The 15,621-nt window shown below is 46.2% G+C and overlaps 2 protein-coding genes across 2 annotated transcripts; one reads left to right on the forward strand and one right to left on the reverse strand.

Annotated features, from left to right (window-relative positions):
• Window positions 1–1,309: 1,309 nt before the first annotated feature.
• LOC119890756 (katanin p80 WD40 repeat-containing subunit B1-like) lies at window positions 1,310–7,446 on the reverse strand. Its single transcript, XM_038702150.1, has 11 exons — window positions 7,289–7,446; window positions 4,749–4,900; window positions 4,404–4,534; window positions 4,111–4,228; window positions 3,427–3,527; window positions 3,025–3,066; window positions 2,681–2,764; window positions 1,878–1,993; window positions 1,712–1,783; window positions 1,491–1,641; window positions 1,310–1,412 (listed from the first exon to the last, which is right to left on the reverse strand). The coding sequence occupies exons 2-11, from the start codon at window positions 4,786–4,788 to the stop codon at window positions 1,332–1,334; spliced, it is 936 nt and encodes a 311-aa protein (XP_038558078.1). The 5' UTR covers window positions 4,789–4,900; window positions 7,289–7,446; the 3' UTR covers window positions 1,310–1,331.
• A 1,258-nt stretch (window positions 7,447–8,704) lies between these two features.
• LOC119890049 (conserved oligomeric Golgi complex subunit 8-like) lies at window positions 8,705–15,560 on the forward strand. The gene is given in 6 exon segments (XM_038701071.1): window positions 8,705–9,366; window positions 11,144–11,351; window positions 11,821–12,645; window positions 12,734–12,902; window positions 15,142–15,192; window positions 15,195–15,560. Coding segments are annotated over 6 exon segments (1,863 nt in total). The 5' UTR covers window positions 8,705–9,037; the 3' UTR covers window positions 15,476–15,560.
• Window positions 15,561–15,621: the final 61 nt, after the last annotated feature.

Here is a 15,621-nt window from a genome sequence, read left to right on the forward strand (position 1 = left end):
AGTGCGAGCTGGAAGACAGGAGACTGAGTCACTGACGACCAACTCGGATAAACGGCTGAACTGAGATCAGAAATCTGAAACATCTTGTAAAACTAAATCACATTCACATTTAAAGGGTATTTAGTGTGCAGCAGAAAGAAAAGTGAACCCTGATCCACACCGGAAACAAACTGAAGTGAGGTCAGTAAAACCTGAACCCTGAACCAAACCGTTTGTCATTGTTTCATTGGAATCAGCTGACTGCAGGTGGTGACGCTGTGGTCGACCTACAGATGGCGTTCTGGGCTGGAAAAATCTCCTTGTAGTCTTCTGCGTTGTGGATTTCAGCTGACGACACCTTCTCGTCCGCCTCGTCCTCGTGGGGCTCCGCCTCTCTCCTTCGGGGCTCCGCCTATCAGCGTCTGACTCTGCCCCACCCTGGTGACATCACAACAGGTGACCCAAACCAGAATTTTACTTCTGTTTATTGTTTTTTTACTTTCCTTTGATAATATTTTTGTCGATTTCAAAGGAGACGTTTCAGTCTCAACACAAGCTGCTCTACAAAAACTGTCAAAGTTTGACTCAAATAAAAAATATCTGATCAAAGGAAACGTAAAGACAAAGCAGTTAGCGGCGCCAATAACTAGTTTTGAGTCAATAATTAAGTCAATAAAATGTTAAATGTTACAAACGTGTCCAAGGTGACGTCAAGTGTTTTGTTTTATCCCAAAGAGATTTACTTCTTTTAAAAAACGGTCGATTACAACGGTTTTATTTTTAAAGTTTGAGCTACAACCGCTGAGCTGAGGATTTATTTACTGACGGCACTCTGTGACATCACTGCGTCGTCAGAGCAAACATCGATGCACGTGAGACGTTCGGCTCTCTGGTGAATGAAAGAGCTTTTTTTACGCCCAGATTAGGGTTGGTCGATTGACGATGCGATCATCCCGTCGGTGACGGCTGACAGACATCCCGCGTTGAGCGGGGGCATCGTGATTGTAAAAACCCCCCCCCTGCCGAAAAAAGAATCTAAATTTTTCTCACTATACCTCCATGTGAAAGCAGGTTTCATCACAACGAACCTAATCATTCTAAAATTTTAATCCATCAGCAGCACGTTTATAAAGTCGCCTAAAAGACACAGAACTCCGTATTTTTCCTCCCGCGTTATCACGGCAGACAGAACGCGCCTCGGACTGCACAGGCGGCGTTCTGTCTGAAGGATGGTGGATCGTCGTAACCTGGGAGCTGCAGGTGTTGTGGGTCTCTCGTAGTTCCTGCGCAGAGCGGCTCCTTGGGATCCTTCGGCTCCGTGAGCGGCTGGTTGTCCTGGATGATTCCCTTGATCACGGAGCGCCGCTCTTCTTCACCCTCTTCAGATCCACCACGTAGGACGACACGCTGGAGAGCTGGTGAGACACGCCGATCTGACGGGCAGAGAGGTTAGAGATGAGGAGTTTTTATTACAGCAGTGAAGTTTTTCTCCTGGAGGCGGAGCTACGCACCAGCTGTTGGTTGCAGACGGCCAGGTCAGAGACTTTTCCCCAGCCCACCGGCACCACGTCGAAGCAGCGGTCGGGCTCCCAGCCAAAGACCCGCAGAGAGTCGGTGGACCCGCTGAACAGACAGCCGCCGTCCGGGCTGAAAAACACACACCTGAACACACAGAGGTCAGAGGTCACATTCCAGCAACACGCCGGCCAACCTGCGCACTGAGAACACTCACCTGACTGGAGTCGTGTCGCCCTCCGTCGAGCCGATCATCGTGAACTTCTCCAGATCCCACAGCTTGACGGTCCTGCAGACAACACAGAGACAAACTCGCCGTCAACATCCGGCAGAACGCATCGTCCCCGCGGCGTCTGAAACAGATCCGAAGGGTGGCGTCCTACCTGTCGGAGCTGCCTGACGCCAGCAGGTACTCGTTGGGGTGGAACTGCACGATGTTGACGGGGCCGGTGTGAGATTTGAACTCCGTGATGGTCTTCCCCTGGGTCAGGTCCCACAGCTGAGAGACCAGAGAAATCACACTTCAACATTCACCGCTAATGTCGGCGTCACGTCAGCCACACGGAAGCAGAGAACAAGTCAGACTGCAGAGGACTGAAGGACGAGGTCTGTGGATTTGTCCTCCATTTGTTACAGACGTAAGGAGATTAGAGATCACTTCACGGCAACCAGGACAGCAGGGGTGATTACACACACCAACAACTCTTACAGCAGACAGAAAATACAGCCTGAGAGCTGATTTGCAGGACAAGTCTTCTTCTTCTTGTCCTCAAATCTCATGTTCAGACTGAAACAGACTTCCTGTCTGTGGCTCTCAGCTGTGAGCCCATTGGTTCCTGCTGAAGATGTAAATCTTTAAACAGATGTATAGCTGCTCTCTGTTGTTGGGGACTACTTTCAGCGGCGGATGAATCCACATGTGTGGTGAGTGTTTGGGGCAGCAGGTCGTGTCTGTGGGACCGAGTCTGAACATGAGATTTGAAGATGAGAAAAAAATAAAGTGGATAAATATGGATTTCATTTTCTTCACTTTGATTTAATTGTTTGAACTCTTAAAATGTGTCGCTTGTAAAAAGCGTTTGAGCCAGTTGAAGTCGCGGTGCGCTTGTGATCAGGGTGGGAGCGCCTCACTCTGAGTTTCTGATACTTCAGACACAGTTTGACGGCCGGCTCTCTCGGCTCGTACCTTGACGGTGCAGTCGTCGCTGGCTGAGGCCAACCACTTCCCATCAGGACTGAAGGCCACACTTCTCACCGCCTGAGTGTGACCCTGCAACACAAACACCAACACGACTTATAAGATATCAAAGGGCATCGCACAAAACCTTTCTCCTGGATTACACTCCTTCTGTTTCAGAGGATGTTGACGTTTGATATGATAAACCTTTTACACATTTACACGGCTGTGACTTCTTTCACACATGTGACAACTTGAGGAAACTTTTATATCTTAAATATTATTAAACTATATTTTCAAATGTGCTTTGCAGAAAAGTATTTTGTCTTATTTAACACAGAGTGTACCCTTACCGTGTACCTGAACACATATCCTTTCCTGCGCACATCCCACAGCTGACGGACGGCACCGAGAGACAGAAATATTTCATCAGTGCAGATTCAGAGTAACATCACATCTTTTTACGCACAGGTTTGAACTTCTATACGTGTGACGACCGTCTTCGGCAAAACTGTAATCGCTCCTCACACAGACAGCCATGTAATCTCACACACTCCTGTTTGTACTTCTATACTTGCCCCAAACCTAAACAACTAAATGCCAAACCCAAACCCTGAACTGAACCTAAACCAAAATCAAACCTCACCCTTAAAACAACAACATCTTACCCCTCAAACAGTCCTTTTTGAGGACCGTGTTTGAGCTTTAGACCTTGGAAGTGAGGACATTTTTTGGACCCTCAAAGACACGCCTACCTTGATGTTTGTGTCCATGGAGCTCGAGGCGAGGAAGTCTCCAAACGGGTGGAAGCCGAGGCTGGTGATGTTGGCTTTGTGTCCCATCAGAGTCCTTAAAACTGGAGAAGACAGGAAGCGTCACGCCAACAGACAGAAGGACCGATGGTCGAAGAGTCAAACGGACAGTTTGAGAAGAAAGAAAAAGATGTCTCCTTCAATCCCTCCTACATACTTGTCAGTGTTTCCCACACATAGACCTGGGCGGGCCGCCGGGTGCATTAACGACCGCCCAGGTATCTCTGTGACCCATTTAAGCATTTTGCATAGAAACACAAAGAGAGCTGTTGTCTGATATCACATTACAAGACGGGGACACGGTGGATGTTTAGGTAAAGCAACAGTGAACACACCAGAGCAGGTGTCACTGGGTACAACGCTGGTTTCACCTTCAATCTTTTCGATAGAATCTTAATGTCAGGGCTCACTGTATACACCTTATAACAGCTTTAATGTTAGAGCACATCCGTGTTTTCATGTTTTCCATAAGGTGAAACGCTGATCCTTTTGGTTTCTATGATCCTGATGTAAAAATGTTCATACAGTTTCATCTGCAGCACAATTACTTTAACGTGGAGCCTGGCGTACAGACGGTGAAGAAAGCTGTTAAAGGATTTCACACTAAGAGAACAGACTGAGTCTCACTCTTGGCAGCCTCCATGTCCCAGACTCGTATTGATCCAGACTGTGAACCGGTGACGATCTGATCCTCCGACACGTTGAACTGGACACACTCCACCGGGTTCTTGTGACCGGTCAAACTCTGAGAGACAACAAACACACAAACACACGGTCAGGATACACTGCGGCTGTAGACTCCTTCTACGTGTGGAGGCTCATTACAAAGTCACAGGTCAGAGAGCTCCGTCTGTTCTAAGGTTTGCTGGTGGCGTTCAGAGGTGTCGTCGTGTAGCTGAGCTGCAGGGAGGAGGTCTCACCATGATGCAGTTGGCCTTGCTGACAGCCCAGAGGTTGACCCTGCAGTCCTCCCCTCCTGTGGCCAGCAGGCGGCCGGAGCTTTTGCCCAGAGCCAAACAGGAAACTCTGCTGGAGTGAGCCTCGAACTCCTCTGTACAACAACACAGGAGGACACATTTAGTTCTGCTCACGGCGGCTACGCCCTCTTCTTTTAAACTGGAGCTAAAGATGTTCTGTTAGTGAATCCAACATGAATTAAAACAGCATTCTTCACGTCCGGTGTGAAGAAGTGTCTGTGTTGGATGACTGCAGCAGTCAGTTTATCAAACAGTATATGAAACAGGAAGAACAAAGTTTGTACTCACGCAATCGCCACGAGATCTTGGTGGTGTTGGCGGCAGCCATACTGGTCACACTGTTTGAACTGCTGGACCGCCGCTGAGGTTAATTCATGAAGTTCAATCAGGATCAGCGAGGACACACATCAGCTTCACTCTCTGCACGGAGCTTCATTCACCTGCAGACACACAAAACACAACGTACGAGTCAGATACGTAAACCTGCTGACCGCCACGTCAGGAAACCACAGGGAACATGTCCCCTCTTTCACACTGGAACAGTATTAGCACATTCATGCACTTTACTAGGCTGGTGAAAAACAATTGATTCTTAGATGCATCGCGACGCAGACTATTCTGAAGCGATTCACAAATGTCAAAAATTAAGCGTAATACTGACGTAACGTAAAAGGCGGAACTCTGAAGTGCAGCGCCTGGACAGTCTGTGACGTGCAAATAGGGCTGGACAATAACACAATATCATTTCTTTCAATAACAATGTAAAAAATGTTCAATAAATGTTTGATTTTATTCACTTGAATCATACATGAATTAAGACTTAAGTTTTTTATGAAGATGTTAATTCTGTTGAAGAAAAAGGACTGAAAAAAGCTCTTACTTAATTTAACTCGTGCACATTTGTTCACAAAGATTTTATCATAATAGTTTTGAATGTTCTATGTCAGATTTGTAAAGTGTTCTGACCATAAAGAAGAGTTAAAACCACAATTACTTTCCCTCAGGAGCAAAAATCAGCCTTATGGTGATAATTATCGATATTGAAAGATATGAAACTTTTTATTGTGATACCATTTTTGGCCGTATCGTCCAGCCCTACGTGCAAATAACGACACTATAATGCACAATAATGACAAGATGGCTGAGCGAGAAGTCTGACCAGCGTCCTTTGCAATAAAGCTGGCGTATGGAAGGACTTTGGAAAAGAGCCACACTGTATGCAAGTTGAGTCAAACTAAACTAAAATATTTTGGAAAAGCAACAAACACGTCTGGTTTTAGCTGCTGCCAACCAGAGGACCATCGAGCACGCCATGTCAGAGCTTCCACCTGACTTGGGAAAGGGAAAAGCGAATCACAAACTCTATTGCAGCTTTTACTGCCAAGGACTTCTGTCCATACTCAGTCGCTGAGAAGCCGAGCTGTCACGCACTTACAGCCGAGATACGACGTCCAGTCTCCAACATGTACGCTGCTGCAGGCACAATTTTCGGTTCCTGTTAGTTCTCTGCTATGCTGCGATTTATGCTGGCAAACGTAACCTTCCACTGCAAATGCTTCCATTTGTTTTATTAAAAAAAGATAGTAGCGGTAAATTCATTAGGGATCATTACAAATACTTTTCTTTAAGGAGTCACACAGTGGGAAAAACGATTGCTTTATAAAAGGGGCCTCTGAATCGTAATCGAACCGTAGAGTGTCTAGAGATTCACTCCCCTACTTATTACTAACTTCGCTTCTTCCCTTTCCTGTAGCTTTGTGCTTCTCCTCTCTCCTTCTGTCGCTTTCTGCAGGTGTTTGCACATGTGGCAGGTTTCCTCCTGCTACAATTATTAATATTAGTCCTATTATTATTACTATAATTATCTATACCATTATTGATTTTCAGTCTGTTCAACTGTTACCTTTACTGTCTGTACACACTGGCCACACAGTAATAAAATAAACGTAATACTGCGAACTTTCTGCAGCATTCGATATGATACTGTGATAACGGAACTGAGTCAAAGTGTATTATTGTTTGTAATGTTATGTACATGCATAATATACAATGAAATGATTTATTCAAAAGGTCACACATTTTCATAGATTTGGGTGTACAAATATTTCTGACCTGCCAGATTCTGTAACACCAGAGGACGAAAAAGCCAAAGTGTTGAAAGATACGAATGTTTGTACTAAAACTATCTGAATATATAAGCTCAGATGGTTTTGGTTTAAAAGCTTTCCTCTTTTGAGAACCTGTGTGAAAGAATTTTGTCAACCACTTGTTAAAATCAAGTGATAAACAGCTGACAAGTTAATTAAAGAGAGATTCTCAAATACACTAACAGCCTGGCAGGAGACAAAGGCCTGCTGTGAGAGAACAGGATGAAATAAAACAACATAAACAACAGACCGAAGAAGCAAACAACAACAAACCTTAAAAACCAGGTACAGAGACACCCGGAGAGAATAACAAAAACTAATCTACAGAGCGCAGACAACAGTTCCTGCTGCTCAGCTCACAGGATAAACGGCTAACTTCAGCTAACTTGATGCTAAGTTAATGTTTAATAAGCTTATTAAGAAACACCTTTGATCTTAACGTCACTTTACAGATTAGCTGTCGTTCAAAACAAATTAAACGACGGAGAAACAGCTGAGACGTTCAAGTTAGCTGGTTTTATTAATTAACTTAAATTAAATTTAAGGATTCTTAGTTTAATGTCACTAATCTCTGGTGGTGAACTAGCTAACGTTAGCCGCTTAGCATGGGTTAGCCTTAGCTAATTAAAGCTAGTTGTTGTTGTTGTTGTTGTTTCCGGTAGAAACGCGTTCACGGTTTACCTTCGTCTGTCCGCCGCGAAGCATCTGACCGAGCGGGTTAAAGTGTGAACGTTAAACCGGCAGCTGGTCGGTGTCTCCGGTGTCTCCGGTGTCTCCGCCGCTGCTGGCAACTTGTTGACAGTCCGGTTGCTCCTCAGCTGCAGCTTAGCAACTGAGACCCGTCACTTCCGCTCACGTCATATATTTACAGTTTGAAACAACTTTATTAACAAATATTTTTTTTAGACCAAACATCATTAATAAACCTTATAAGCTGAAAGTAAACAACAATAAAAGCTTTTTCTTTTTTTTTTTACTTTTCCGTTTGAAACAAATTTAAAACAACAATCAAGGTAGTTTATTAGTCATTATCTATTTTTGCCCCCAACTTTCCTCATATTTACACACATATTACTTAACAAAGCTGAACAAACATAAATAGAAGCTGTTTTTGAATTACGGTTGACGATGGATGGATGTTTCCGCTGACGCCATAAACTTACTGTTTGAAATAACTTTATTGACGACTACTTTTTTGGAAGCCTTTTCTCCCATTTTATTCAAATAATAAAAATAAATACTTTACAAGCTTAAAGTTAACATAAAAGCAGCTTTTTTAAATTGCATTTAAAAAATATTTTTATAAAATTATTGTTTTTATTGCCCCAAATTATTTGGGCTCATCTCCGGTGGGGATGAGACTGAGCGTCTGGTGACCTGGTGCAGCCAGAACCACCTGGAGCTCAACGCTCTGAAGACTGTGGATTTTAGAAAGAGTCCGGCCCCACCCTCCCCCATCATCCTGCGTGACTCCACGGTCGCCACTGTGGACTTTTTCAGCTTCCAGGACCTCAAGTGGGCAAAGACCATGATGGTGCACTTCTACACCGCCATCACTGAGTCCCCATCCTCACCTCCTCCATCACCATCTGGTTCCTGCTGCTACTGCAGGGACAGCGGCAGGCTGCAGCGTCTCAGACGCTCTGCAGAGAAGGTGATCGGCCGCAATCTTCCATCTCTTCTGGACCTGTACGCCTCCAGGACCAGTACCCCTCCAGGACCAGTATCGCTCCAGGACCTGAACTGCTCCAGGACCTGAACCCTCTAGGACCAGTACCCCTCCAGGACCTGTACGCCTCCAGGACCTGTACGCCTCCAGGACCAGTACCCCTCCAGGACCAGTATCGCTCCAGGACCTGAACTGCTCCAGGACCTGAACCCTCTAGGACCAGTACCCCTCCAGGACCAGTACCCCTCCAGGACCAGTATCGCTCCAGGACCTGAACTGCTCCAGGACCTGAACCCTCTAGGACCAGTACCCCTCCAGGACCTGTAACCTACCAGGACCTGTACCCCTCCAGGACCAGTACCCCTCCAGGACCAGTATCGCTCCAGGACCTGAACTGCTCCAGGACCTGAACCCTCTAGGACCAGTACCCCTCCAGGACTCTCACTCCCTTCTGAGGCTGCGGGCCATCAGGACCAGAACCTCACGCGACATACTGGCCACACGTTCCTTATTATTCTGTTATATTTTCTGACCATGTTCTGTTCAATGTTTACAGGAAACCCTGTGACGTGTTTGACAGCAGGGGGCGGTACCGCTGCGGGTGGACGCACAGGAGGAAGGAGGAGGAGAAGAACCCGGACGTGGTTTGTCAACACCGCCTCTGGAGAACTAACTTTCTGACGCACCGTGACGTTACAACCCGGTTTAATGAGTTAACGCGTTTCTCTGATAAACCGCTGTTATTCAGAACCGGATCCAACATGGCGGCGGTGGACGTGGAGGACGAGAGCATCCTGGCGTCGATCTTTAAGGACAGCTTCCCGGACAGCAGGAGGGACAACCCGGACTTCGCGGCCTACCTGTCCGAGCTGAGCTCCTTCGGGCTGGACAAGCTGGTCCGGGAGCCGGAGCGTCTGGCGGAGGAGCGGGCCCAGATCCTGCAGCAGACCCGGGAACTGGCCTTCTCCAACTACCAGACCTTCATCCGGACCGCAGACTGCACCGAGCACATCTACCGGGACTTCGGCCGGGTGGAGGGCAGCGTGTCCCGGCTGCTGGACAAGCTGCCCGGCTTCGGGGAGAGATGCAGGTGGGTGCTGCTGGTGAACAGGTTCAATAAGGCGACAGTTAAATTGTTTAATTGTAAACATTAATTATTGTTGATGAGCGCCAGATACATTTAATCTGTGGGTTTATTGTGATAATAACCAGACATCGTGTACAGAACAGTTTATCAAAATGTTATTGTTTTTTCATGGATTTATTCAGAATATACCACATAAGGAAAAAAAAATAGGAGGATAAAAGATTTTGTTTACTTGCTTTTCGAGAATAAAGTTAAAATTTCGAGATTAAAGAGACATTATTGTCTCATTTGGACTTTATTCTTTCATGAAGGCTTTTTAAGGTAACTTTTAGATTTAAGGGGGAAACTACCTGGCAAAGAGCTCCAGGTTCAATAGTTGGTTATTAGTGTTTTTGCAGATCTGTTTTATTACTGAACTGAAATAAATTAATGGGGCATTAAAGCAACACCTGCATGACTGCCTGATTTTGAGGCCCCCTCACATTCTGCAGTGCATTTGTTTTAAATTTGCATCTTGGAGAATGGAAACCGCAGCAACAAGACGATAGTCTGGTTTCACCTTTAAGTTAAAGTCCACTTCCTCTCATCTCGCCGGAGTCTTGCTCTGACAGCTCTGAACATGGACCACCTGCCGAGCGTGATCAGGTCTCTCTAAAGATGTCGGCTCAACAGTCTCTGACTTCAGTTGTTTGGCCAACATGAGTCCCATTTTGTCCAGACTGGACCTTTAGGAGCAGCCTTAAGTCCAAGGTGGACCAACATGGCTCCTGTCCCGGCTCTCTTTCCTCTCCTCTGAGCGATCACCACGCCGTGGTACCTGGTCCAGTTGATCTTGTTCCCATACTTCTTTTTTTGTCTTTGTCTAAACTGAATATCTTGAGACAGCGGGGACCCAGTTAAATGTTTCCAGGGGCCCACTGAGTATCTGGGAACCATGAATTAGTTTGCCATGTTACAAGTTAAACAGGAGCACAGAACTGTGATCAGGACGTTACCTCTGTGACCGAGGTGGAGGGGACACCAGGGCTCAGATTAGAGGTGTGACGACACTAAACTCACGAGACGTGACGATCCACGATATTGGATTCATGAGAACGAGACGAGAAGATAGTTTAACACTCTATTCAGTGCTGGGGGTCCTCTCATAGAAAATTTTCAGCATTAAACACCTAATTTTCAGCAATCTGCACCAATTTTTGGTGAAAATGTTTTTATTTCTGTAAAGGGAAACACAAAATTTAGGCCGCAGGTAACAATTCAAACTCTTAAGTCAGTGCAGCTCTCGGCCATTCTGTGCTGCTTTCAGATCTGTCTCTCCTGTAGATCAACTATCATCCCTGGTGTGTCATGAGTTAGTCTTCCCCTCCGGAAAGCCAAAAAGAAACTGTGTCAGGAAGAAGTTACTGATCAGTGCACAAGTCATCAAGTCAATTTATAATAAGTATCTTGTTTTTGTTTTTTTAGCTTTTCATTTCTTAGTTTACATTTTTTTTGTTGTTTTTTTTCCAGAACACTTTTAACTATTTATGCTTTCAAAAGTGACGGCCGTGTCTCAAGGGTCCCCAGTGTAAATGACACCTATCTCTGTGACAGTCAACTTCAAATAGAAGCTCTAGACCAGGGGCCCCTTAACCCCCTCAGGCCCCTCGTTTCTGTGCCCGGTAGGCCCGTTCGGTAATCCATCCATGGACGCAAAACACGCCAAGACTGAGATTCCCAATCTGGTCCCAGAATAAGTCGAATGTGCTTTGAGTGTGAAACTATAGGTGTTTGTGTTCAGGGGGTTCATGAAGGAGGCGGAGGAGATCGGGGTCAGTCGCCGGATGAACAGCCTCACGCTGAACCGTCACACCGAGATCCTGGAGATCCTGGAGATCCCTCAGCTCATGGACACCTGCGTCCGCAATGGCTACTACGAGGAGGCTCTGGAGCTGGCGGCGTACGTCAAGAGGCTGGAGAGGAAGCACTCCTCGCTCCTAGTCATCCAGGTGAGTCCAGGTCCACCTGAGAAAGTGTTGTTATAAAGATGAAAACTTAGAGGTGACAGAAAATTAAGAGAGTGTCATCTGCATGGAAACTGAACATCTTTGAGTTTTGGAATTTTGAAGACGTCACCCTGAGCATTTTATGAACTCAGTAATTAATAGACATAAAGAATTATATAAATAAAATGATGAAAATAATTATCAGTTGCAGCCGTAGAAGGAAAAAAAAAGATCCGAAGCTCTTGTTGCTGCTTGACGTCGTCAGACATTTAGTTTTGTTCAACCAACACTCCAAAACCCAAAGATTCAGTTTACTCAGACGTTGGAAAAGCTTCCACCAGAGAATGTTTTTACGGTTTTAACTTGAAAAATAAAATTATCAATCGATTATCAACAGTTGCAGATAAAATTTATGTTGACGCACTGATTAATCGACCAATCACAGCTGATCTGAGACGTCTTGTATCCTCAGAGTATCGTGCGTGAAGTGCGTCAGTCGACTCAGCTGATGCTCAACCAGCTGCTGCAGCAACTGCGCAGCAACTCGCAGCTTCCTGTCTGCCTGCGCGTGATTGGCTACCTGCGGAGGATGGACGTGTTCACGGAGGCGGAGCTGCGGGTAAAGTTCCTGCAGGCGCGCGGCACCTGGCTGCACTCCATCCTCGCCGCCATCCCTGAAGACGACCCCTACTTCCACATTACCAAAACCATCGAGGCCTGCAGAGTCCACCTCTTCGACATCATCACCCAGTACAGAGCCATCTTCTCTGACGAGGACCCGCTGGTGCTCCCCGCCAGCGGACAGATCGCAGTGAACGAGGGCGCCATTTTCCACGGCTGGGTGGTGCATAAGGTGTCTGAGTTCCTGGAGACTTTAGACAGGGACCTGCAGCGGGGCGTGGGGGGCCGTCTGGACTCCCTGCTGGGTCAGTGCATGTACTTTGGCCTGTCCTTCAGCAGGGTTGGGGCGGACTTCCGCGGGCAGCTGGCGCCCATGTTCCAGCGCGTGGCGGCGGAGACGTTCCGCAAAGCCGTGCAGGAGGCGGTGGAGAAGTTCCAGGAGGACATGAACCTGTACATGCTCACCTCCCTGCCCTCGGTGCTGGGAGCGACCATCCCCCCCGTGGCCCCCGGCACCCAGCCCGGCACCCTGCAGCCCCCGATGATGCTGCTGGACTTCCAGCCGCTGGCCTGGTTCCTCAACAACATCCTGACCGCCTTCAACGACCTCAGACTCTGCTGCCCCGTCGGACTGGCTCGTGACGTCACCACGTGTCTCGAAGACGGCCTCAAGATGGTGAGATAGGAAGTAAACAAGTTCCTGTCAGGTGACCAGGCATATCTGTACCGGTGTGTTGAGTGTCGCCTCTCTTGTTTCCTGTCAGGTGACCCGTCAGATTCTGGTGTTCCACCGGGCGGAGGAGTCGGCCTTCAGCAGCAGGGAGAAGGAGCTGTTCCTTCAGTTCTGCTGTTCGTACGCTGACGACCTGCTGCCGTTCCTCAACCGCTGTCTGCAGGTCCTGTTTCCTCCGGCTCAGCTCGCTCTCATTCTGGGTGAGGATCCTGGTTGTTTCTCTCTCTGTTCTTTATTTTCCTCAAAACACTAATGGTTACAGCGATCTGGAGCCACACACAAACAGAATCCAGACCTCAACTTAAACCTCAGGCCGAGGTCCAGTTTGATTTAGAGGGTCTCATAAAGCAACATGTTCGGATAATATTTTCAGTTCTTCAGTCTCTTATCCCACATTAATATCACATCAAAACACAGTTTTAATCAGAGGGAGACAGTCTGTTTATATTTATAGTGAACTTTCTGATCAGCAGATGTCTGTACAGATTCCTTCTTTTAGCTCAATAATCTAAATCCAGATTATCCTCTGGACCCCTCTGGTGCTCAGTACAGCTGACAGCAGAACCTAAAGACCGAGACCTCGGTCTGTTCCGTGGGTATATTATTAGACGGAGGCCAAACCCAAAGATGGCGCATATTCAGAGAATTGCTCACCCGGCACATACGGCAGAAATGAAAACTTCCATGTTTATTGGGGGCGGGGGGGGGGATACGCTGCAGCCTGACACAACTGGGAGAAATCCAGGATTTGACAAAGAAATGGCTGCGAAAACCGACCAATGTTAAATATTAAACTAACTTCACCCCGGCTTCCATACACGATGGCGTTGTGACGCAGCTGCATTTGTCACCGTCTTCCACTTGTTGGATCTCCGTTAGCTAGAAAAACGAGTCATGTTGTCCCAAGTATTGGATCTCGTAACAAGTGTGAACTTGTAGTTTTAGAGAAGAGCTGTGTGCAATTTGTCATTGAGCTAATTGAGTCTTTATAAAACTACATATTACAGGTCTATCGTTCTATTCTTTCAAAAACGTGACCTGATAAGTCGTATGATCTGCAGACTCAGGGGTCTTCTGGACCTCCATCAGACCAGAAGCTGAGGAGCCTTAAACATTACTTTCAGGAGTTTCTCTGAACTCTAACTGAAGATGTTTTACGAAACACGGCAGCAGTTTGCTGTGACATTAGTAGATTTTCCTGCTCCATCCAGAGCATAAATCCTAATGAGTAGGACTGAACGATTTTGGAAACTCATCTAATTGTGATATTTTTTTTAAACAATATGCAATTATTTTTTAATAATTGACATAAGGGAATAAAATTCAGCTAATTTAGGCACCATTTAATGTAATAATGTTGTCATTCAATGTTCGATATATTTACACAAAAACATTACATGCATGATTGCATGAACAAAAAGGACCCGTGTCTTTCAGTACATGACAATTACTCCACTTTACTTAACAACCAGGTATTTCAATTAAAGATGCACGATCGATCCGGTTTTATTACTGTATAAGTCAGCCATGATAAAATGGGTTGAATTATGAGCAATGGTGGAGAAGTAGTATCAAATTATAATAATTTCAGAGCAAGATAATTTGAGTCAAGTCACGTTATTAAATATAATATTAACAGGTAGGAATAACTACAGACCAGAAGATAAACAAGTTCAACAGAGTATTATAACATTATAGTAAGTGCTCATTACAAAACCCACAATTCTACCTCAAATTAATGAGTCCTTCTCGTTTTAATCTCCACGAGTCCATATCTCAACAAAAACCTCTTTTCTGGATCCCAGCAAGAAAAAACCTCAAGTTTGAGGTTTAATTCAGAAGTTGGCCAACGGAAGAAAACCAAGTGACGCTTCTCACGTCTAATAGACAAGCTCTGTAACTCTCCGACAACACCGGAGTCCCCCCGTAGTCGTCCGATGGTGCTGGTTAGCAGCGAACTGTAACTCGGGACAGACTGGGTCTCTTTCAGACTGGCGAGTTAGGTTTGAAACGCCGTTTCACAGATATTCCCCTGACCTGACTGGTGTCTTTCTGTTTTGCATTTTACCCACGGGTGGTGGGTACTAATTTTATTCCCTGTTTGACACTAAAGCTTCTGTCAATCCTGCAGACATTGTACAACAACTCACGGTGCAGCATAACCAAGTTGATGCTCCCTCTGCAGACGGCTTTACTTCCGTGTGTCATGTGACCATAATCGCAAATGCAATTAATGGTTCAGACCTACTAATGAGTATAGTGACCCAGAACCTTTGTAGTACCACAGGATGAGAAAAGAGAAAATGTATTCATCAAATTAGTTTTAGCCCCACAGCTGGTAGGAAGAAATCATCATCTGTATGTTCTTTACGTCCCAACACTGGTCGGCCACAGAGTTAAACATAAAGGCGTGCTTGAACCTGTTCTGTTGTTCTGCAGGTGTTCCTCCGACTCAGCTGCACAGGTACGGCAGTTTGGGCTGCATCGACCTCCCGCGGTCCTCGAGCCTCTGCAGTTTGTGCTTCCACCAAGGGAGGTGCTACAGCCAGTACCAGATGTCGACATCGCCAGCGAACTGGGCAGCCTGACATTTGAGACACAACTCAAAGAACCAGTATCGGATCCTGACGTCACCGTGGAGGCAGGACGTCCAGACCCGGCGTCAACCCGGTCCGGCCTTATAGACTCTGAGCCGAGCGCTGAACTGACGGAGCTGAAGTCTGAGGAACGAGACGAAGAGTCGCTACAGGACGAAGACTTCTCTTTGGAGTAATAAGTTGATGGTGACTCTGGGATCTGGTGATGGATGCGTCTTATTTTGTGGACATTTAAATAATAAATTGAAATTCCTCTCCTTCGCTGCTCCGACCCTTAATTCAAGGTTTAGGACGGTCACTGTTGTCTGAGGCAAAATCAACA

Source organism: Micropterus salmoides, unplaced genomic scaffold (genome assembly GCF_014851395.1).
Source record: "Micropterus salmoides isolate LMB-PRFRI ecotype aquatic unplaced genomic scaffold, ASM1485139v1 Ms_hic_scaffold_6, whole genome shotgun sequence".
NCBI lineage: Eukaryota > Metazoa > Chordata > Actinopteri > Centrarchiformes > Centrarchidae > Micropterus > Micropterus salmoides.

What these genes read in the sequence shown, in the direction of transcription:
- LOC119890756 (XM_038702150.1), bottom strand. Translation starts at nt 4,788, where the DNA reads ATGGCTGCCGCCAACACCACCAAGATCTCGTGGCGATTGC. An exon ending in GGACATGGAGGCTGCCAAGA is followed by an intron (nt 3,528 to 4,110) that starts GTGAGACTCAGT and finishes TGTCTTCTCCAG; the next exon opens with TTTTAAGGACTCTGATGGGA. An exon ending in CCATGGACACAAACATCAAG is followed by an intron (nt 3,067 to 3,426) that starts GTAGGCGTGTCT and finishes GCCGTCCGTCAG; the next exon opens with CTGTGGGATGTGCGCAGGAA.